Source organism: Panthera uncia, chromosome D1, assembly GCF_023721935.1.
Source record: "Panthera uncia isolate 11264 chromosome D1, Puncia_PCG_1.0, whole genome shotgun sequence".
Classification (NCBI taxonomy): domain Eukaryota; kingdom Metazoa; phylum Chordata; class Mammalia; order Carnivora; family Felidae; genus Panthera; species Panthera uncia.
Genome location: NC_064808.1, coordinates 30,664,636 through 30,689,791, shown reverse-complemented (window position 1 = coordinate 30,689,791; position 25,156 = coordinate 30,664,636). Strand labels below are relative to the sequence as shown.

Below are 25,156 nucleotides of genomic sequence, written 5' to 3'. Positions count from 1 at the left end.
GGTTTGAAGATTTTTGGAGAAAAGCCTGGTCTTTCTAAATGGTGATCACTCCTTTTGCTCTACATGTTTTTGCCTTTATATCTTTTTATTGTTCAGCATCTGACCCAAGTTGGGGAATTCCTTTTGTACTTCAGTTAGCACACTGATAAAAGTATAAATATAGAACACAAAGTGATGTTGTCAAACAATCAACAGGTATTCATTCACTGCCTGGGCACTGTCCCTAAGGAGCTTTGCTCTACTTAAGAAAATAAATCACAATTAAAATTTTTAACTTAAATTTTGAGACGTAGGAATTATAAACCTCCTTATATACATTCCCTACCCTAACTATTAAAATAGGCCATTGGTAACCAAGCAACTCTTATTTACAAAGATTACCCACTCTCCATATCCTACCTGAATTTGAGAAGTTTAGCCAACCTGGAAAATGCAATGAGCTCCATTAATTTCTCCTTACAGACAGTGTGGCAGTAGCAGAAGAAATCTCTCTTACTTGTTAAACCTAATGGAATTTGAAGCAGACTACTTAAAGTATGAATTCAGAAACAATCATTCATCAACACAAATAAATAAGCAACATGAACATTTCAAGTCCTTTGCCCCACTTCTCTATGAGAGTATCTGCCTTACTAGCAAGTCAGTGTGATGATATGTGTGTGTGAGAGAGCATTTCATAAACCATGGCCTACAGTCCAGGTGTAAGGGAGTATATAGTCTTCATCAGTCTACACAGGTTGCTAAGCCATAGTATGACAGTGTGTGTCCTTGCATTTGAATATCATTAAGTATAAACTTAAGGCAGTTTAATATGACAGAGCAGTATTACCCAGTCACATATCATGTTTCAGTTAGGCATAACAGGAAATTTATAACTAAGCAAAATCATCATAGGCAGGACTTAGAGGTCTTCAATGAAGATGGCTAACGATTAAGAAATCTCTTAAGCCAAAACTTGAGAGGGACTAAGTTTTATAAGCTCTGCTGGAAGGTTCATTTCACCTGGAGCCATGAAGCTAGTCACTTATTCTCTCGGCTTTGATTTCCCTCAAAAGGATTTCATGGTTGTAAGAATGAAAATGGCTCTGTAGATGAAAATTGAGAGTCAGTGTATATGGTATAGATAATGTAATTTTTGTGATGTAATTTATTATTCTCTCTACATTAGGTCTACTTCCTTTCTTTGCAAATTGAGCTTGAGAATCTGAACTCTTAGAGATGTCGCCAGACCCAGCCTGTACTTCTTCACAGCACAGGTGAGAAATGCTGTCTGACCTTTCTGCTGGGAGGACAGAATGTTTAGGTAAAAATGGCTGACCAATGAACCAGCCTACATGGCTCTCTCACTTTGGTGCTCTCACAGGAACATAATGGGGTGAGGTGAGAATATGGAGAATGGGATATCAGAGTAGCAAAGAAATGGCTATCCCCTTTCCCACTCTAATCTGTAGATTTATTGTGCAATGCCAAACTAGAAAAGAGAGGAACCTAAATTTGAGGATAGATGTTGTTTTAGATTGATTTTAATATTTGAAAATAACAGTTTTATTAATATCCAGAAGTGGCCAAAAAAGTTAACAAATTGGCCTAAGAGGACAGAGAAGAAAAATCTTGTAGAATGGTTTGAGGGCAGCAGTGGAAATAAAAAATAAAACTGATTAAACTCCATCTTCCTTAGATAGCTTATCCAACAAACAAAATAAGAAAGGTCAGGGCAGTAAACATTGCTACTCACACAGAGACATAGAGCTTAAGGAAAATCAGTGAGTGGCACTATAATTGGGTGCATTTTTTTCTATTTGACAAAACTTATTTTAAAATCAGTATTGAACTTCTAACTTTTAACCCCTTCATGTATATTGTATGTCAACATATGCTGCCAACTAAAGGTATTAGGAACCACAATGGAAGAGAGTAGGAGGCATGAATAGGAATTGGGTGTGATCTTGGGGTTGAACACAGATTTTACAATCATTTATACAGAAGTAGTTGAGAGGTCTTTGTCTGCCTATCCCCAAACCTGTTTTCCGTTATCAACTTTGGATGGAAGTATTCATATAATTTCATCCCTCATTCACTGTTTTAAAGTTGTCTCTCTTGAAATTTGAAAAATTCTTATTTTTAAATAGATTTTTTAATTTTCTAGGCCCCATCAATACAAAGGCCTGGAAACAAAAATTATATTTGAAGAATTTTATTTATGCAGCAATTTGGAACTATTTTGTAGGTTAATAGTAGCTCTCCAAGGCTAGGCTTCCTTGTCTTTGGAGGAAAGCCACCATTCAGTTGGTTAAATTTTATTGGTAGAAAAGGTATTAATCCTTAACTGGTTTGTGGAAAGATCAAACAAATATATATATTTGCTTATATATATTATATATTATATATGTGTATATATATACAGTGTGGCCTCCAGCACCTACTGCCACCATGATTTAGATTCTCCCTACCTTCAAAACTTTATCTCATAATACCTTTTTCCTTCACTCACTACCCTCCTAGCACACTAACTGCCTTTCTCTTCCTCAAAAACACCAAGCTGTTTCCCACCTCAAGGCCTTTGCATGTAATCTTCTCTCTACTTATAATTTTATACTTACAGCTCTTTGCTCCTTCTCACCTTTCAGGACCCAGCTCAGATGTCACCGTCTTAGTGAGGTCTTTCCCTGCCTTCTATCTAAAGTTGCCTCTGTGGATTTTTGGTATCTCATAACCATGCTTATATGTCTCTCTCATAACACTTTTTACAATCTGTAATTATTTTGCTTATGTGTGTATTTACTTTGTTGTTTTCTGTCTCCTTCCACTGGATTCCACGCTCTTTGAAAAACCTTGTCAATATTATTTACTGCAGAGCCCAAGATAGCTAATAGTGTCTGACTTGCAGTAGACACTCAATAAATGCTTGTTGAATGAATAACCTGAGCCCTTTGTATATGAAAGTCTATTTAAAAATTTAAATAATGAAAAAGTAAAAAAATGTATATATATATAAAGTTTCTGCTCTTTCTCATAAGAAATTACTTGGGCATATTTATGAAGTCTTAAAGAAGAGGTAGGAGAAAGCTCTCTCTACAGGAAAGGTTTGAAAGGCCAGGGTTTGTTTAGAAGGAAAGCCAAACCAGGAGCTCTGGCTGGGTGGACAATGGCCTGGCATCTTCTGACTCCAAAAGTGGCTTCTGTCAAAGCAGTGGCATAAGTTCTATTTTGGCAGAACATTTTCAGACCAGCTGAACCATGCCAAATCAAAGGCCTGGGAACAAAAATATCATTTGAATGATGTCATTTTGTAGAGCAATCTGGAATGATTTCACAGGTTAGTACCAGTTTCTCTAGGTATTTAGAGCTAACCCACCTTCAAATTAATCAGAGACCCAGATGGTATCCTGGCTGAACCAAGGTGTTCTCCTGAGTAGAAGAGGCATCACCTGGCATGTTTGTGGCTGACACAGGCCCAGGTGTGCTGGCCTGAGGGCTCATTTCTTGAAGAGATTGGGCACATTCAGCTCCATACTTGAGCCTGACACCATGGATGTGTCCAGAACCTCACGGGTGCTAATAACATCCTGGTTCACTGCACACAGAACATTTCTCTTTTCATTTCCTGCTCCTAATAGGCAAAACTTTTGCTTTTAACTTTGGAAGGAGTGTGTCACTTGTAGGACAGGTAGCATAAACTGAAGGGCTACAGACTTTGGATTTACACGTGGTTCTCTGGTTACCTCTTACAAAGTCTAGGGTCTTGGCAAAATTACTTAACCTGAATGAGCTTCAGTTTCCTTTTCCATAAATGGAGAATATATAACCAAATAGAATATCTTGGGGAATTTCATGAGACTGTGTGTGTGTGCATGTGTTTGACACATAAATATTCCCTTCCCTTCTCATCTCTTTTTTCTTTCCCACTTAGTTTACATATAAAAGAAAGTTTCTCTCTGGTTACCAGGAGAAACAACACTGGATAGTAGCCTTAGATTTACATCTCAGGATTTCCTGTCTGGCTATACAGACTCTCTGGACCTTCCTTACTTTATCTTTCAAATAATCACAGTAATACTTCTACTTCATAAGAGCATTGTGAGGATTACATGAATTTATGTGCCTGATTCATGGTAAGTAGTCAATAAATACCAATCAGCTCGGTTATCAGCCTCTACCTTTACTGACTACCCTAGAATGACTGAGAGGTTTAATGAAAGAAAACCACAAATTAGGACTAAGTGGTTTAATCACCTGACCTAGTCCAAAGAAATCTTCATTTTATTAGGCATTGCCTTTGAGTTTAGTACATCTTCTGTCTAAGGCACTGGTCACTTTTTATAGTGATTCAAAAGGAATCAACCAGCAAAGAAAGGAAGAATAATATACATATGTCAGGTATAATAGGTAGATTTTTTGTTCTGTGACCTTATCTCTTTCTGGTTTTACACCCATGAATATGTTGTTACATGACAGAATTACACAAATGTAATTAAAGTTACTAATCAGTGGATTTTAAGATAGGGAGATTACATGATCCCTTTAAAGCAGAAGAGGAAATCTGAGATATTCAAAATACAAGGAGGATGCTATGTGCTTTTGTTGGCTTGAAAGTAAAAGGGACCATGTGTCAAGGCAATGGGAACATCAACCCACCTTGGAACAACCACAAGTAACTGAATTCTGTCAACAACCAGTTAGCCTGGATATGAATCTTGGGCTGCAAAAGGCTGAGAACTGATTTTAGCCTTGTGAGACCCTAAACAATCATGTCATATTATACTTCCTACTGAAACTGTAAGGGTAATAAAAGGTGTTGTTTTAAGCCACTAAGTTTGTGGTAATTTGTTACAGAATCAGTAAAAAGCACTACACCAGGCTTGCAACTTTGACTGAAGCATAAAGTATAAAAATGAAAAATTAATTAGGGAAGAAGTGCCTCATGCTTAAAAGCAGTACTTTGTATCTGAAATAGAAATAGAAAGTACACGTAGAATCTCAGAGATCTAAATTTTGAAACTTCAGGTAATCTTTCCTACTGCCTCCCCTGGATTCCTTCAGCACCATTATGTGGTTTCATTGTAGTACTTTTTGGTGTCTTGTGATTACCTATTTATGTGACCATCTCTGCAAAATAGTAGTGTCTTTAAGGGAAGGAACTATGTGATTTACCTTTGTATCTCCCAAACTTAGCATAGAACCTGACATTGTGGAGACACATGAGATGTGTTTGTTAGATGAAATAATGAGTGAATATGTAAGAGAATTAGTGAACTATTGACACTGAGACCCAAACAGTCAAAGTATTTGTTAGGATAACATTGTAAATTTTGGTTTTAAACTTATATATATAAGAAATTATTATTTGTTCTGCTTTGCAACTCATAAAAAACTGTACCCATCATGCTCTTTGACAAACTGATTTAACTAAAAGAACGACTATTAAATTTGCAGAATCAGTTACTGTCCTAACTGAAGCAACTTTAATTATATGAGTGATTTTTATAGAGAGTAACATCCATGCCCTATTAATACCAGTTCTCTTGAGTGATTTCTGAGAGGTGCAGTTCTTTCACCTTGATCCCTATCTCCATTTACCTGCTTGATCCAAAAGTAAATTTGACTCGAGATGGTCTTAAAAGACATAGAAGAGAAACTCACCCCTCAGGAGAGAGAGTGCCTGATCACTGGAGTCATGGGAGCTGGAAGAGACATTAAGAGGGTGTTTTGCCTCTAAGGGAATATCTAAACCACATCATTAAAGCTTCTCTTCTTTTTTTTTTTTTCCTTAATGTTTATTTATTTATTTTTGACAGAATGAGAAAGAAAGCATGTGCACAAGCAGGGGAGGGGCAGAGAGGGTGGTATTGAGAATCCCAAGCAGGCTCTGCTCTGCCAGCACTGAGCCTGACAAGGGGCTCAAATTCACAAACTGTGAGATCATGTGCTAAGCCAAAATCAAGAGTTGGACGGTCAACCAACTGAGCCACCCAGGAGCTCCTAAATCTTCTCTTTTAAGATTTCCAGGGATACAGTCACCATGACATCTTTTCATGTCCAGAGATACATTCTTTCACTTGCTATCTTCATTCTGTTCGAACTGCTCCTCCAGGTCACAAGCATGAGATGAACTTACCAGCCATATTTCCATTGTATAATCCAACCACCTCACCTACCATCCCACTTCACTCCCTAGGCAAGGCTGATTGGAACTGGGCTGAAAACATGATTCAGGATGAACCAAGCAGATTATTTAGCCTAATCCTTCTCATGAGAATTGGTATTTGGAACTGAGAAGCAGCTGATAGTTTGTATTGTAACCATACAGTGTAAACTTATAAGATGTTGGATGGTCACTTTCCCCTGGAGAACAAGAGAAATGGAGAAAGCCAATCTGTAGACTCAGGCATGATGTGGAAGAGGAACACTGCCTGGGATCCAGAAGGCTTTCCAGAATCTGTGAGGCCTGGCATCTTTCAGGATCTGTAAGGCATCTCTTTATCCTTAAAATATATCCACCCCCCAAAAAAACAAAACCAAAACCAAAAATGTTTCTTTACTTATACCAACTAGATTTGGTTTCTGTTGCCTCTTAATGAGGAATTCTAATAAATACAATACCAGAACCGTATCCTCTTTTAAAGCACATCTTTCCTTCCTGGACAGGGGGAGGAGAGCATAAAGAATCCTATGATATTGCTATTTCACTTAGTAAATATTTACTTAATGCTTATAACATGCCAGAAAATATGATCAAACCATAGTATTGCTCCCAAGAGGTTGGGATACTGGAGCTTGTCTATTTCTTCCTAACACAGAATTCCTCTAATGAGTACTTTTTGCTCTAGAGCTCCTCATTGGATTGGAGAAGACTGTTCAAGGCTCTCCCTGCCTAATTCTGTTTCCTCTCGCTGTTATCTTTGACAAACATTATTCCAATAAACTGATTACACTCATAGCTCCATCTCAATGTCAGCTTCCTGGAAGACCCAGCCAATGCAGATGACCTTCAAAGAAAAATGGAGAGAGCATTTTTATTTATTCAATAAGTATGTATTGATGATCAATAATGGCCAAGTGATATGCTAAACACCAGCTGTATCCATGAACAAGATAAACAAGATTCCTTTTCTTATGGCTACAGTCAAATAGGAATAGTATTAAACAAATAAATTACACAAAACACTGGACCCACCAAATAATTGAGCAAAGAATCACAATGGTGATATTAAGAAAAATATAAGAAAAGAGTAGAGAGAACGCTAGGTGGGGAATATTAAATATCAGAGTAGGTTGGGTCTCAGTGAAGTAATAAAACCTATTATTTTCTATGCTAATCATATTCCTCCTTTAGGACTCTGAGTCTGGAAACTGTGGAATTCCTTTCACAAGAATAGAATATGGAAGACTTCAATTGGCATTATTTTATGTGAAAAATATGTGGAGGATTGGACAAAAAAGCAGAATGTTAACTTGACACCATTTGGAATCTTGTGTTAAGTTCTGGAGTCCTTTAAAGAAAATTTTAGGTAGGACAAAAGCAAACCAGACTCCATGGAGGCCATACAGATGGAAAGAAGTCCTTGATTCATACAACAAAAGGGCTTGGGGATATTCATCCAGAACCAGATGAAACTAGAATGAGTCATTGTATTCATGTTTAGATAAAGGACTGCCCTATGTAATTAAAAGGAAACAACAACAAAAACAAACTCAGACCAATTAGTTTGAATTTCCCCTGAGGGTAGGAATAGGAGCAATGAGTAGAAACAATATAGAAGTAGATTACAATTTAGTGTTAAAAAAATCATGAAAATTCAATTTCTGAAGCCTAAGACTATTTATCAGTTGAATTAGTTCATTCATGAAGTGGTAATCCCTTCACTCTTGAAGGTGAAACTCCTGTAGTGAGGCTTCCTGTGAATGGTATTCTGATACTGGGTTTTCAAACATTGGAAAATGTATGGATATAGAGTGTCTAGAGGGGCCTGGAAGACAATTCTGTATCATTCAGGGCTCCATATAAGATAAGTGAGGGTAGGACTAAATTGAGCTGCATGCTCTGCTGATCTATAATCAAATACAAATTTTCCAAAAACACTATGTCAGAGCGAGATGGTAAAATAGGCATCCCAGACTTCATTCCTCACAGAGACACTGACTTAACAACAATATACCAAAAAGCCTTCATGAGAATTCAGAAATTTAGTTAAGACAACACAGTACCTCAAACAAGTGCAAAACCAGAAAACTTGCACTGAAATGGGTAAGAAAAGCCATTGCATTTTACCTGTGGTAGTCCTTTCCCCAAGCTGACACAGCTTAATGCATTTGGGATAAAGTGCCCACTTTTTTCTAAGAAGGGAAAGGGAAATGTGGAACGTGTCCCTAACATTCTGGCTTTTTGGGGGACTGCGTGAGGGACGGGCAATGTCTTACCTAACTCACAGTGCTGATAGAGAACTGGCATATTTGGATATGTGGGGGCCTCTGAGAAAAAAGAGCTCAATGGTTTATTGTAACTCGAGCAAACCTGCAGTGTACGCACATACCCCAGAAGGAGAAAGAGATTTTGAGCCCATACACCAGAGGGAGAGAGAGATTATGAGCTCCAGAAAAAGAAACCAGCAAACCCCTCTAATTCGGAAATGGCATATACAAGCCCAGAAAAGATGCCTTCTTAGAAAAGACTTGAGAGGCCAGAATCTCTAGCCAAGCTGATTGGGAAAGATCTTTCTCTGTATGTATCCATTTCATAAGAACAGGAAAGGTGGCTGTTTTGTTGAATGCCCAGATCCTAGCAAAAAATAAAAAGGCCATAAAATAAAAATACCAAAAAAAATGACTGAAAAAAAAAATAACAAGGCATATGAAAATATAAGGAAACATAGCCCTATCAAAGAAACAAAATAAATCTCCAAAAACTGATCCAAAAGAAATGGAATTTGATGACTTATCTATTAAAGAATTCAAAGTAATTATCTCAAAAAACTCAATGAACTGCACGAGAACACAGACAACTAAACAAAATCAGGAAGATGATGAATGACAAAAACATGCATCAACAAAGAAATAGAAACTTTGGAAAAAAGAACCAAACAAAAATTCTGGAGTAGAAGAATATAGTAACTAAATTAAAAAATTCACTAGAGGAATTCAACAGCAGACTTTATCAAACAGAGGAATCACAAACTCAAGACAGATCATTTGAAATTATCAACTCAGAGGAAGAAACAAACAAAAAAGGAAAGAAGAAAAATGAAAAAAGCCAAAGGGACTTATGGAACACCATCTATGGAACAATATAGTAATTCCCCCTTATCCATGGGGTGTTCCATAGGGTATCTGAACCTTATATATACTATGATTTTTCCTATAACTACATGGTTATGATAACATTTCATTTATAAATTAGGAATATTAAGAGATTAACAACAATAATAATGAAATAGAATAATTATAACAATATGCTATAATAAAAGTTATGTGAATGTGTTCTATCTCAAAATATTATACTTTACTCATTCTTCTTTTTCTTGTGATGAGGTGAGATGATAAAATGTCTATGTGATGAGATGAAGTGAAGTGAATGATGTAGGCATTGTGGTATAGCATTAGGCTACCACTAACATTCTGATGATACTTCAGAGGAAGGATCAACTGCTTCCAGATTGCAATTGACCACGGGTAAGTGAAGTCACAGAAAGCTAGATTGCAGATAAAGGGGGACTACTATATATGCATTACAGGAGTCGCAGAAGGAGAAGAGAGAGAAAAGGTGACAGAGAGCTTTTTTGAGGAAATAATGGTTGAAGAAGCTCAAAGAGCTCTAACTAGGAGGAATCTAACAAGGCCTAAACTGAGACACATTAAAATCAAATTGTTAAAACTCAAAGACAAAAAGAGAATCTTGAAAGTATCATGAGAAGAGCAACTTGTCACACACAAGTGAGCTCTCATTAGATTTTTAGCAGATATATCAGCCAGAAGGAAAATGTGGAGATGTATTCAAAGTGATGAAAGAAAAAAAACAAAAAAAACCAAAAAACTACCAACCAAGAAAACTCTATCTCACAAAACTGTTCTTCAAAAATGAGGAAGGGACACCTGGGTGGCTCAATCAGTTGGGCGTCTGACTCGGCTTAGGTCATGATTCTCGGTTCATGGGTTCAAGCCCCACATCTGGCTCTGTGTTGATAGCTCGGAGCCTGAAGCCTGCTTCGGATTCTCCATCTCCCTCTCTCTCTCTGTCCCTCTCCTGTTCGCACTCTGTGTGTATCTTTCTCTCTCTCTCAAAAATAAATTTAAAAAATGCTTAAAAGGAGGGATAATAAAGACCTAGCCATATAAACAACACCTGGGGGAGTTCATTAGCATTAGACCTGCCTTAGAAGAAGTGCTAAGTGGACTCCTTCAGGTTGAAACAAAAGGATGCTAACAGCAATATGATTAGCATATGAAATCATAAATCTATGGTAAACAAACACAGAATGCTTTAATGGTGGTGCATAAATCGTATTTGATTCTGGCAAAGAATTTAAAATATAAAATTGTAACAAATAACTATAAAACTATATTAATGCATACAAAATATAAAAATATGTCATTTATGACATTGACAAACTAGGAAGGACATGTAAGGAGTAGAGTTTTTGTATATAATTGAAGTTGGTAACAGTTTAAAATAGATTGTTAGAACTATAAGATTTTTTTTTTTAATTTTTTTTTTAACGTTTATTCATTTTTGAGACAGAGAGAGACAGAGCATGAATGATGGAAGGTCAGAGAGAGAGGGAGACACAGAATCTGCAACAGGCTCCAAGCTCTGAGCTGTCAGCACAGAGCCCGACGCGGGGCTCGAACTCACCACGAGATCATGACCTGAGCCGAAGTCGGACGCCCAACCGACTGGGCCACACAGGCGCCCCAGAACTATAAGATGTTTTATGTAATCCCCATAGTAACCATGCAAACACATAAAACCTATAAAAGATACACAAAAGAAAATCAGAAAGGAATTAAAGCAGATTACCACACACAAAAAAATCAATAAAACATAAGGAAGGAAGAGAAGAAAGGAAGGATAAAATAACTATAAGACATGTAGGAAATAGTGAACAAAATGTCAATAGTAAATCCTTCCTTTAAATTTAAATGGATTAAATTCTTCAATCAAAGACACAGAGTGGCTGAATAGATCAAGAATATGAGATCCAACTATAACGTATCTATAAGAGACCCATTTAAAAATTTCTATTTTTTGAGAGACAGCATGAGTGGGGAAAGAGCAAAGAGAGGGAGAGACAGAATCCGAAGCAGGCTCCAGGCTCTGAGCTCCAAGCTGTCAGCACAGAGCCTGGCACAGGGCTCAAACTCACAAACCAAGAGATCATGACCTGAGCCAGAGTCTGATGCTTAACTGACTGAGCCACCCAGGTGCTCCTATAAGAGACTCATTTTAGATATAAGGACACACATAGGCTGAAAGTGAAAAGATAGAAAAAGATATTCAATATAATGGTAACCAAGAAAAAGTAGGGGTGGCCATACTTACATACTTAATTCAGGAAAAATAGGCTATAAGTCACAAATCATCACAAGAGGCAAAGAAGGACATTATATAATGATAAAAGGATCAATTCCACAGGAAGATATATCAATTATATATGCAACTAATATCAGAGCATTTAACTATATAAAGCAAACATTGATAGAATCGAAGGGACAAGTAGATAGTTACACAATGATAGTAGTAGATTTCAATGTCCTATTTTCAATATAAGATAGAACAACCAGCCATAAGATAAATAAGAAAATAGAGGAAATGAATAGCACTATAGACCAATTGAACATATCAGACATATACAGAACACTCTACCCCAAAACAGCAAAATGGATATTCTTCTGGAGTACATACAGAACATACTCCAGGATAGATCACATGTTATATGGTTACAAACTATGTAACAGTTAAAAAAAAAGTTTTAACAAATCTAAGAAAACTGAAATCATACCAACTATCTTTTTTGACCATAATGGAATAAAACCTAAAAATCAACAGTAAATGGAAAACTGGAAAATTTATAAATATGTGGAAATTAAACCACATACTCTTGAGCAACTAACAGGCCAAAGAAGAAATCATGAGGGACATTAGAAAATATCTTAGGATAAATGAATATGAAACAACATACCAAAATGTATGGGGTGAGAAAACAGAACTAAGAGGTAAGTTTATAATGGTAATCACCTACATTAATAAAATAGAAGAAAGATCTCAAATCAACAACCTAATTTTATACTGCAAGGAAATAGAAATGAAGAACAAACTAAACCCAGAATTAACAGAAGGAAATAATAAAGATTAGGGTAGAAATAAAGAGAGAATAGCAAAACAATAGTAACATTTTTAACAAAACTGAGAGTTGGTATTTTGAAAATATCAACAAAATTGACAAATCCTTAGCTAGACTAAGAAAAACACAGGGAAATTCAACAAAGCCTGAAATGAAAGAGGAGATATTATAAATGATGCCACAGAAATAAAAAGGATCATAAGAGACTACTAGGAACAATTATATACCAAAAAATTGGATGACCCAGAAAAAAATAGATGAATTCCTAGAAACATAAGACCTCCTAAGATTAAATCATAAATAAATCAATTATGCATCAGGATTCATAGCCTTCCAACAAAGAAACTAGATGGCTAGGACTAAATGGCTTTGCTGAAGAATTCTACCAAATACTTAAAGGAAAATTAACACCAATCCTCAAATGTTTCCAAAAAAGTTAAGAGAACACTTTCAAACTCATTTTATGAGGTTAGCATTACTTTGATTACTAGACAAAGGTGTAAAAAGAAAAGAAGCAAAACCCCATAGACCATTATCCCTGATGAATATTGATGCGAGAATCTTCAACAAAATACTGGCAAACCAAATTCAACAGAACATTAAAAGAATTATGTACTATGACCAATGGGATGTTGTCCTGGAATGCAAAGATGGTTTAACATATGAAATGTAATACACCACTTTAACAGAATGAAAGACAAAAAATCAGATAATCATCTCAAGTGATGCAGAAAAAACTTTAGAGAAAATTGAACACTGTTTCATAATGAAAACACTCAACCAACTAGGAATAGATGGAAACTACCTCAACATAATAAAGGCCATAGATGAAGAACTCACAGCTAACGTCATACTCAATTGTGAAAAACTGAAAGCTTTTCCTTTAAGATCTGGAACAAGGCAAGGGTTTCCGTTCTTACCACTTCTATTCAACATAGTACTGGAAGTTTTAGCCATAGCAATTAGGCAAGAAAAAGAAATAAAAGGCATCCATGTTGGAAAGGAAGATATTTACTGATGATATAATCTTAAATGTAGAAAATCTTAGAGATTCCACACACAAAAAGCTGTCAGAACTAAAAACTTAATTCAGAAAAATCGCAGGATACAAAATCAACATATAGAAATCAGTTGCATTTCTATACACTAACAATGAACAATCCAAAATGAAATTAAGAAAGCAGCGCCTGTGTGACTTAGTCAGTTAAGTGTCTGATTCTTGATTTTATCCCACATCATGATCTCATGTTCATGACTTTGAGCCCCACATTAGGCTCTGCACTGACAGTGCAAAGGCTGCTTGGGATTATCTCTCTCCTCTGTCTCTGCTCCTCCTCCACTATGCTCCCTCTCTCTCTCAAAATAAATAAATAAACTTTAAAAATAATCTTAAGAAAGAAAAAAATGAAGAAAAACAATCATTTAGCATAACATAAAAAAGAATAAATTACTTAGAAATCAACTTAACCAAGTAGGTCACAGACCTGGGACAAGCTGATTGTCCTAATGCTGCTCCTCTCCAGCCACTGCTCATGGGCCTTGCCTCCTTACTCTTCCTTAGGAATGCATGCTATAGCCCTGATGCAGCCACTGACTCACTCAGGTATCACCACACTGTGCTTCGCCTTTCCATACCGGCACCCTGGCCCACAAACTCATACTGTGGCTGAGCTGTGAGTGCTCATGTTTGATGACATGGTGTATAACCTGCTGAAGCACCAGAGCCCACCTACACCAACATGGAGGTAGCAGTGGTGCCAGCAGCACCAACTCCTCTATTGCAAGGATAGTAGCAGCTGCTCTGCTTCTGCTGACACTGACTGCACTGACTACCTGTCTCATGTGGCACCACAGACTCAGTCTGCTGTAGGCCTTCAGACATGAAGAGTGCCTATCCCATAGCAAAACCCAGTCTGAGTTTCTGGTGTCCAGAAAACTCCAGATGTCTGAGGAGGCCTTGCAGTCCCAGTCCTGATTTCCAAGAGAACAACTAGGACAGTACTTCCAAAGACAGTATATGAGTTCCAGGGTGAATCCTAGTCCATCAGCCTTTGGGGACAACCAAACTCTCAAAGCAGGAGCACTTGGAGTTTTCTGTGACCTCTGGATGGGAAGAGGAAGAGACACTCATTCCAGGGTGGTCTTTCATATCCTTCTTTACCATCACATGGAGTTTTCATTTTCTGCCTCTTCTTGAAATGCAGCTCAAGAGGGTCTCTGTCTCCCCTTGACAGTAATGTGGGGTTGTGTTCACTGAGGAGGGGACTGGAAACTGTCTCTACCCAGGTCAGCATCAGTTTATTTCACAGGGTTTGGTCAGGAAAATCAAAACCACTCGAGAAATTTAAGGCAGAAAGACATTTAATAATTTAATCTCTTGATTAATAATTTAATCTCTTGAGAGATCAAGGCTGGAACAATGGACAGGAGATCAGGAAGTATGGCATTCATGGAGACCCGCCACCCTGATTCTGGCTGCCAGAAATTCTGCTGTGGGCAACTCTGGAAGGATGCCTGGGGTTCTGGCAAAGCCTCATGCCTGTCACTGGCTTGAACCATAGTGGCTTTTCCCAAACCTCACACTGGTTTCATCTCAGAACGCAATAAGGGATCCCGACAGCAAAGGCCCATGGTTTCCAGACTTGTAGCTGCTGAGACACACAGTCTGGGTAACAGACTTCCCAGCATGGTCACCCTTTGGGCTTTTAGCACCTGTACTCACCTCCTACCTTACCTCCCAGTTTCAGCAGCAACACTGAGCCGTGGCCTAAGATCCTGTAGCTATTGTCATGCCAATGACACACTGGTGCTTCCAAAGACTGGAGGGCAGAAGGCCTTTTTGGTCACCTGTGCATTTGAGCATGTCAATTCTTGCTCTTATTCAGACACACTGCACCGGGACATCCTATGGCCTCAAGACTATACTAGAAAATTAATCACCATAAACACTCCTTAAATAAAATAGTTGGGAAAGAGAAAAGGAAAAAGTGGGTACTCTATATGAATTACAAATAATATAGTTCTTAGTTAATATATAACAAGGTAATAATGAAAAGAAAGACTTGTACACTAAAAATTACAAAATGATAAAAAAATTGTAAAAGACAAATAAATGAAAGACATCCATGTTCATGGATTAGAAGACCTAATATTGTTAAAATGTCCATTCTTCCCACATGATCTTTAGATTCAGTGCAATCTCTTTCAAAATTCTAATGGCATTGTTTCCAGAAATAGAAAAAAATTATTCTAAAATTCATATGGAATGTGAAAGGACACTGAAGGGCCAAAACAAATTTAAGAAAGAAAAACAAAGCTGGAGGTCTCATACTTCTTGATTTTAAAAAGTTACAGTAATCAAAGTTATAGTAATCAAAAAAGTATAGTATGGCACTGGCATAAAAACAGACACATAGACCAATGGAACAATGGAATAGACAGCCCCAAAATAAGCCCTGATGTCTATGGTTAAATGATCTTCAACAGGGTGCTGCTGAATCTACACAACAGGGAAAGGATAGTCTCAACAGATGGTGTTGGGAAAACTGAATATCCACGGAAATAGTGAATTTACCTTTATCTTATACCATATAAAAAAAACCCCTAAGATATATATATATATATATATATATATATATATATATATGTATATATATATATGTATATTTATAGCTATATATATATGTATATTTATAGATATATGTATGAATATTTACAGATATATGTATGTATATTTATATATATGTGTATGTGTATGTGTTTGTGTGTGTGTGTGTGTATACACACATACATGTTGCCTGACTGTCTTTGGAATTCCCATATCTATGTAGATTCCTTGTATATACACTAGTAAATTTGATTTTCTACCATCAAAAAAAAAAAAAGAAAAATAACTAAAAATATATTAAACACTTTGTTATAGATTTAATGTTTGTGTCCTCCCCAAAATTCGTATGTTGAGCTTTAATTCCCAATGTGATGGTATTTAGAAATGAGACCTTTGGGAGAAGATTTGATTATGAAAGTGGAGTCCTCATGTAAAAGATTAATGCCCTCATAAAAGACATCATAGCTTCCTCACCCCTTTTGACATGTGTGGACATGGTGAGAAGACAGCCATCTGTGAAGCAGGGAGCATACCTTCAGTAGACACCAAATCTGCTGGCACCTTGATCTTAGACTCCCCAGCCTCCAGAATGGTGAGAAATAAATTTTTGTTGTTTATACCAGTATATGGTATTGTTATAGTATCCCAAACAGACTAAAATAGAAATATGTACATAGAAGTAGGGTGCTACTTTAACAAATACCTAAAAATGTGGAAATGGCTTTGGAACTGGTTAATGGGCAAAAGCTGGAAGAGTTTTGAGGTGCACGCTAGCAAAAACCTACATTGTTATAAACGGACTGTTAAGGGTGATTTTATTTATAGCTCGAAAAAGAAAGGAGCTGTAGAGAAAGCCTCAGTCTTTTTAGAGAATACTAAATAATTTTAAAAAGAATGTTAGTAGGAATATGGATGGTAAAGGACATTCTGATGAGATCTCATATGGAAATGAGGAACATGTTATTGGAAACTGGAGGAAAGGTCATCCTTGTTATTATAAAGTGGCAAAGAACTTGGCTGAATTGTGTTCATGTTCTAGTGTTTTGTGGAAGGTGAAACTTTTGAGCAATGAAATTGGATGTTTAGCTGAAGCTATTTTTAAGCAAAGTGTTGAAGGTGTGGCTTGGCACATCCTGACTGCTTATAGGAAAATATGAGAAGAGAAAAGTGACTTAAAGATGGAACTGTTAAGGAAAAGGGAAGTAGAACTTAAAAGATTTACAAAATTCTAAGCCTTTCGACATTTAAAAAAATTAAACACTATGGGGCGCCTGGGTGGCTCAGTCAGTTAAGCGTCCAGCTTCAGCTCAGGTCATGGTCTCACAGTTCATGAGTTCAAGCCCTGAATTGGGCTCTGTGCTGACAGCTCAGAGCCTGGAGCCTGCTTCAGATTCTGTGTCTCCCTCTTGCTCTCCCCTCCTCTGTTCATGCTCTGTCTCTCAAAGATAAATAAACATTAAAAAAAAATTTTTTTTAATTAAACACTAAGGGTGTAGCCATGTGATAGTTTAATGAAATAAGTGTAAGTGGGCCAACTTAACTTGAGGCAGAGCTATTCTATAAGACCATGGAAGAATGACCCCAAAGGCAATTCAGAGATCATCAGATTTGCCACTCCCATCACAGGCAAAGAGTGCAAGGGCCCATAGGGTAGAACAGTTTCAAAGGAGAGGCTTCTGGCACTTGAAGAACCTTGGTGCTTGCTACCCAGCACTGCCTCACATCCATGGCTCTGCTCTTTGCTCCATAGCACCATGCTCCTCAGCCACCACAAGTGCTGCTCCCCTGGGCCCCAGTGCAGAGCAGAACAGGCAGCAAGTTTTGGTGGCATCTGTGTGGTGCCATCTCTGCCACCACAGGCCCAAGGGGCATGACTGCCTCTACCTAGGTTTCAAAGGATGGAGCTTCCTGGAACCATAGGATTTCAACCTCATTCTGAGAGAACTACTGAGGCAGGCCCCAGCAGAGAGCTGGCCATAGGAATGTTCTGCTAAGCCTTGGGGGTGACAATGTTAGCCCTATGGTTCTAGAAAGCAGAATAGCAAGCCAAAGAGTGTTCTTTTTTTTTTTTAATTTTTTAAATGTTTATTTATGTTTGAGAAAGAGAGACAGAGTATGAGCAGGGGGAGGGGCAGAGAGAGAGGGAGACAGAATCCAAAGCAGGCTCCAGGCTCTGAGCTGCCAGCACAGACCCCGATGCAGGGCTCAAACCCATGAACCATAGGATCGTGACCAGAGCAGAAGTCAGATGCTTAACCAACTGAGCCACCCAGGCACCTCTAAAGAGAGATAATTCTTAAGCCTTAAGGTCTAATAGAATTTTCCCTGTTACGTTTTAGACTTACATAGGACCTGTCACTCCTTTTCTAGTTCTCCTTTTTGGAATGAGAATGCCTGTTCTATGCCTGTCCAATAGTCTTTTGGAAGCACATAACATGTTTGATTTCACAGGTTCACAGCTGTAGAGGAAATTGCCTCAGGATAAATCATACCTCAAGTCTCACCTCTATCTAATTTAGATGATATTTAGATAAGGCTTTGGATTTTAGACTTTTGAGTTGATGCTGGAATAAGTTGAGACTTTGGGAGATATTGGGATGGAATGACTGTATTTTGCTATGAGAAGGACATGAATTTTGGGGGCCCAGTGAATGAATGTTTGTGTCCCTGCAAAATTATGTTGGAAACTAACCCCCAATCTGATGATATTTAGAGGTGGGACCTTTGGGAGGTGACTAGGTTGTGAGGGTGGACCCTCATCCATGGGATTAATACTCTTATAAAAGAAACTCTAGAGAGCTCCCTCACCCATTCTGCCATATGAGGTCAGAGAAAGAAGATAGTCAACTAATAATCAGAAAGCAGTCTCTTACTAGACATCACATTTGCTTCTGTTTTGATTTTGGACTTTCTAGCCTCCAGAACTGTAAGAAATAGGGGTGCCTTGGTGGCTCAGTCTGTTAGATGTCCAACTTCGGCTTAAGTCATAATCTTATAGTTCATGGGTTCAAGCCCCATGTCAGGCTCTGGGCTGACAGCTCAGAGCCTGGAGGCTGCTTCAGATTCTGTGTCCCCCACACCCCCCCTTGCTCTTTGCCCCTACCCTGCTTGTGCTCTCCCTCTCTCTCAGACATAAACAAACAAACAAACAAACAAGCATTCTTTTAAGTATATTCTTAAAAAAAACTGTAAGGAATACATTTCTATTGTTCATTAGTCATCCAATCTATGGTATTTGTGATAATAAGCCTAAATAAACTAAGACAGACCTGAATGTCAGACCTAAAACTATAAACCTCCTAGAAGAAAACATAGGAGAAAATCTCCATGATATTGGATTTGGGAATGATTTATTGGATATGACCCATCAAAAGCACAAACAATAATAGAAAAAGTAGACAAACGGTACTACATCAAACTTAAAAACTACCACAAAGGAAACACTGAACAGAATGAAAAGACAACTTACAGAATGAAAGAAAATATTCATAAACCATATATCTGATAAGAGGTTAATATCCAGAATATATAAATAACTCCTATAGCTCAATTACAAAACAAATAAACAGATTTAAAAATGACAAAAAACTTCAACAGATGTTTCTCCAAAGAAGATATACAAATGGCCAACAAGAATGTTCAACATCACTAATCACCATGGAAATGCAAATAAAAACCATAATGAGATATCACATCACACCTATTAAGATGGCCACTAGCAAAAAGAGATAAAAACAAAACAACAAGCAAAACAAACACCCCCCCCCCCACACACACACACACACAAACAAATAAAACAGAAAATAACAAGTGTTGGTGAGGATGTAGAGAAATTGGACCCTTGTGTACTTTTATTATTATTATTATTATTATTATTTAGAGAGGGAGAGAGAGAGAGCACTTGCCCATGTGTGCACCTGAGTGGGGGAGGGGCTGAGAGAGCAGAAGAGAGAGAATCTTAAGCTCCATGTTTAGTGCAGAGCGTGACGTGGAGCTCCATCTAATGACCCTGAGATCATGACCTGAGCCGAGATACTTAACCAACTGAGCCACCCAGGCACCCCACCCTTATGCACTTTTAACAGAAATGTAAAATGGTTCAGCCCCTACGGAAAACAATATGGAAGTTCCTCAAAGAATTAAAAATAGAATTACCGTATGATCCAGCAATTCCACTTCTGGGTGTATATCTAAGAGAATTGAAACAGGACCTTGAAGAGATACTGCACACTCATATTCATTGCAGAATTAATTTTAAAAGTTCCAAAAAGCAGAAGCAACATTAAAGTCCACTGACAGATGAATGGATAAAAACAGTGTGAAATATACATACAGTGGAATATTATGCTGCCTTTAAAAAGAAGGAAATTCTGGCATATGCTACAACATAGATGAACCTGGAGGAGATTATGCTAAGTTAAATAAGCCAGTTACAAAAAGGCAGACTCTGCATGATTCTACCTGTATAAGTAGGCAAACTCTTTAAAACACAAAGTAGGATGGTAATTGCCAGAGGCTAGGGAGAGGGACAAAAGGGGGTGTTGTTCCATGGATATAGAATTTCAGTTTTGCAAGATGAAAAAGTTCTAGAGATCTATTTCACAACAATGTACATATATTTAACACTATAGTGCTGTATACTTAAAAATGATTAAGATGGTAAATTTTATGCTATGTATTTTTTAACACACACATCAAAAAAACATTATACCAACCAAATTAAATGTATCTAGTAGATGCATATGGCTCTCAAGTTCATGAGTTTGTGACCTCTGAACTGTAGAAGACATTGACAGGAAAGAGACAGAAAATTACCATTTATTGAGCACCTCATATGGGCCAGGAGGTATACTAAACATTTTAAAAATGTTTTCTTACCCAGTTGTCACAATAATCTTATAAACATTTTTTTATTACCAGTTTACAGATGAGAAAACAAATTGTGAGTTTAAAAGACTTCTCTAAGATCATATATCTAATTAATCAAAGGCAGGATTTGAACACAACAGACTCCAGAGCTGGTGTTTTCTCCACTGCTTTAGGAACAGAGAAAACATGTCAGGAGAATAAATGCTATACAGAAAATCAGAGTGGTGAAGATCAACTAGCTATGTGAAATTTTTGAAGGTAAATAGATAAGTGTTCCATGGGGACCCCATTGCAGGATAACAAACTGTGAAGTACAGGAACCACATTAGAAGACACTGAGTGAGAACACTGGCTCTGGGTTTGAGTCCTGGCTCTGCCACTTACCAGCTTTGTGACCTTGAACTACTCACTTAGCTTCTCTATGCGTTATAAAAGTGCTTCTTAACATGCCCGGCAGATAATAAATGTACACTAAACATTAGCTATTATTAGATAGTATGGTCTATTGCTAGATTTTAAAGGCCAGATTAGGTCTGAATTTGATGTCCTGGATAATAAGCAGATTATCAGACATAGGATTTCAGCTAGGTTGATTGGAAAGCAAGCAGCTTTCCCTGTGAAAACTGTTTTAACTGCCTGCCAGTGAACAGTCTGTCCCTCTCCAATCCACTCACCACATAGCTGCCATGGTCCATCTGAAACTCAGTTTTGACTAAGTTCTTTTTTTCTTAAAAAGTTGTCAATTGCTCTTCATCTGTCACCACATTCTTAAATTTGCATGGACTTGAGAATCAGCTTAGGATGTTATTAAAAAGCATATTTGAAGGCTATGCCCACAAAGATTTTAACTCTGTAAATTCAGCTGAACCTAGAGACGCAGAGAGTCCACTGTTGAGAATCTTTGTTGGGATCCACTTCAAATTTATTAACTAATAAAACACTTCATGTCTTGGCTCTAGCTACCTCTCCAACCACATTAGAAAAAACCAACAACGACAACAACAACAAAAAACTTTTCTATCCTAAGATTAACTCTCTTGCACTAGAGTTTCATTTTTAGCTCCTGACATATTCAGAGCTTTTGTTTCTGTTTTTCATAGAACACCTTCCATGTTCCTTCTTCACTAAACTCCCATGACCTTCACCTGCCTAAGCCTGCCCAACTATATTAGTCTTCTATTGTTGTGTAACATATTCATATTGCCCCAAGACTTAATAACTTAAAGCAATGATAAATATTTATTATTATTCAGAGTGTCTCTGCAGGAACTTGGAAGTGGGTTAGTTGGGCAATTCTGCTTTGGGTCTTTCAAGGGTTGCTGTCAGGTGTCAGCTGGAGCCATTTGAAGACTTAACTGTACTGGAGGATTATTTTCAAAGTGGCACAATCACATGGCTGGCACGTTGGGGCTGGCTGTTGGCAGGTGGCCCTTCTACATGGGCCGCTGCTTAGGGCTGCTTGAGAGTCTTCATAGCATGGGGGCTGGCTTTCCTAGAGCAAAAATCCAAGAGACCAAGGCTGAAGGTGCAAAGCCTTTTGTTTTCTAGCATTGGAAGTTAGAGAACATTTTTACTGCAGTCCTCTCTTGGTCATGCAGGTCTGCCCTGCTTCACTGTGGGAAGACACTACACAAGGATGTGAACACCAGGAGATGAAGATCATTTGGGGGCCATCTTGAAGGGTAGCTACTACCACATCATCATTTATCACTTAGGTGTTAATCCTCAGGAAGCCTTCCTTGAATTTCTTTCTTTTTTTTTTTTTTTTTTTAAGTATAATCTCTGTTTTCTTTTATTTTTCCAGAGAAGAACAGTTTTTCTTCAATCCTTAAGGACTTAGCTCTTTAAATGGGCTTTGGTGGAGGTCGTGGGGCAACACCCGCAGGTCTAAATCAGGGTGGCGGTGTTCCGTCCTTCCCGTGCTTCACGAGAGCAATTCCTGACTATCTTGCTGTGAACGGCACAACTCACCCAGTAATGTAGTTTCACATACAGCTTAGGAAGCACATAGGCGTGGAAAACACTCGCTTCGGAAATGTCCCTGACCGCGGCGGTGTCCTCTACTATGTTCCAGATAACGAACTTCTTAATGGCGTTGTCCTTGGGCACGCAATGGATGCAGTTGGTGCAGCCAGAAGGCTGCACGTGGCCGCGGCCTTTTTTTGGCATGACCATTGTTCTTTCTTTTCTTGGTCATCTTGGAAACGAGGACCCGAGAGAGGCCTTCCTTGAATTTCTTTCCCAAATTGTGTAACTGCCTCTTCTTCATACTACTATATATGTATTTAAAATGGCAAGTGTGCACTGTATGTGTGTGCATACATATACATATATATCATATACATGTATGTATCAATATGCATATATGTATATGTAGGGGTCATGCCTTTTTATCCTTGTACTTTATATTTTGCTCAAAGATTAATGAAGGAAGGAAGAAGGAAAGAAGACAAAGAGATAAAGGAAGGAAAGATCAAACTTGAGCAATTAGATTTGGTTGTCACAAGGCTCTGTGACACATAAGAGTTCCATTTCTGTTAATTAGCAGATGGTTAACAACAACAAAAAATATATCTTTGTAAGGGCAGTTGGGAAGGAGCAGGAACAATTAGAAAATATTTCACCACAACAGAAATGTTGCGGAATTTGTATGAATTTTGGTATCATTCAATTTGTACAGCTCTGAAAATCACATTCAGTCATATTTGGGTCTAATTTTCTTTTTGTTCTCCTTTTGATGTTTCACTGACACACTGTGGCTCACAAATAGGGGGGATGGTCTTAGAGATGGAAGAAGACAAAAATTCTCAATACTAAAAAATTCCTAGAATGTTTTAAGGACTCAGTTCTAATCTTCCTATGCTGGGAGGTCCACATGCACTGAAGATATTAGATATTTTTCTTTTATTTTTTTAATGTTTATTTATTTTTGAGAGAGAGAGAGAGAGACAGAATGTGAACAGGGGAGGGGCAGAGAGAGAGGAGACACAGAATCTGAAGCAGGCTTCAGGCTCTCAGCTGTCAGCACAGAGCCCTATGCGGGGCTTGAACGCACAAACTGTAAGACCATGACCTGACCAAAGTCAGATGCTTAACTGAACCACCCAGGTGCCCCTAGATATTTTTCTTATAACTAGATTCTACACTGAAAGAGAGGTGTACACATAAAGACATTAATGAAACTTCATCTTTTTAATGACACCATTGCTGCTGTTTTCTGGAAGTGGCTCTTCTGTCCTTTCCAACAAAATTCTTACCTTGATTTCCTATAATCATTAGTTTGTGCTGGTTTCTTCCCAGGACTATGAAAGAGTCAAGCACTACTTATCTTTATATGCACATCATGGTCCCTGATACACAAATGAATATGTATTAAGCATAAGCTAAATGAATGAAATCATTTATTCAAAGCAATCCATGTTTAAGATTACATCTTAGCAGAGTCCTTCCCACCAAACACACTACTTATTGAAATCTGCAGAAGCAGTGAGCTGATTCTAATAAACCAGTCATAATTAAAATAAAATATAATGAAATCAATTTAGGAGAGTTTCTTCCACATGTATATTTTATACACAGCATTCTCTGACATTATCTGACAATTATCCTTGCCCACAATTTCCTTCTACTTCAAAAGGGACTTGATTTTGCCTTCACAATTTGGAACCCAAGGTTGTTTGTCCTTTTGAACTTAGTGTCACGTGAAACACAAGCCTGACTCTGATTTTCAGGGGAATGCTAGTCAACAAACTCACTGAGCACTTTCTAGGTGTCAAACACTGTGTTAAGGCACGGGGATAGTGAGGATACTGTGTCTGCCTTCTAAGAGAAAGTAGTTGAGTTCCTGTATGATCCTGGAGACCGAACAGAGGTTACTGTAGTAGTCATTGTAGTATGTTGGCCTGATTACCCATCCTACCTGCTTTAAGACTGAAACACTAATTCCCCTATTGGCTGCATGTTGATGACTGATAGCTCATGATTGAGGCCCCTGAGGAGATTGGCCTTATCCTGAAGACAGCTACTTCACCTAAGGTTATGTCCCCTGGTCAACATGGAGATATAAAAGTCTGCCCCTGGCCCTGATTTTGGACAATTCTGCAGGGATGGAGATTATATATATATATATATATATATATATATATATATATATATATATATATATCTCCAATATCCAAGATATATATATCCAAGATATATAAAATATCCAATATATAATATCCAAGAATTTTGGGTAACACTAATAAAACATAACCCACGTGAACAATAGGAATCTAATTTGCTTATTTTAGTATTTATCACACTTGCCTGAAACTCACAACTGGAACTTAGTATCTAAGTATAA

General features: G+C 37.7%; 1 protein-coding gene and 1 pseudogene across 3 annotated transcripts in view; one reads left to right on the top strand and one right to left on the bottom strand.

Moving 5' to 3' along the window:
* The window catches only part of METTL15 (methyltransferase like 15), a 251,238-nt gene that overhangs the window by 212,880 nt on the left and 13,202 nt on the right, over positions 1-25,156 (top strand). Inside the window, exon 7 of one of the 3 annotated variants that reach the window (XR_007461628.1) lies at positions 1,169-1,256. The exons of 1 other annotated variant lie outside the window; for it this stretch is intronic. Coding sequence is in view for 1 of the 2 variants with exons in the window: in XM_049648937.1 (XP_049504894.1) it covers positions 1,169-1,194 (26 nt within the window). In the remaining variant the exon portion in view is untranslated. Of the gene's footprint in view, positions 1-1,168; positions 1,760-25,156 lie in introns of those variants that run through there. One more of the 3 variants, XM_049648937.1, reaches the window with a different exon arrangement.
* Positions 22,014-23,282, bottom strand: LOC125935331 (40S ribosomal protein S26-like; annotated as a pseudogene).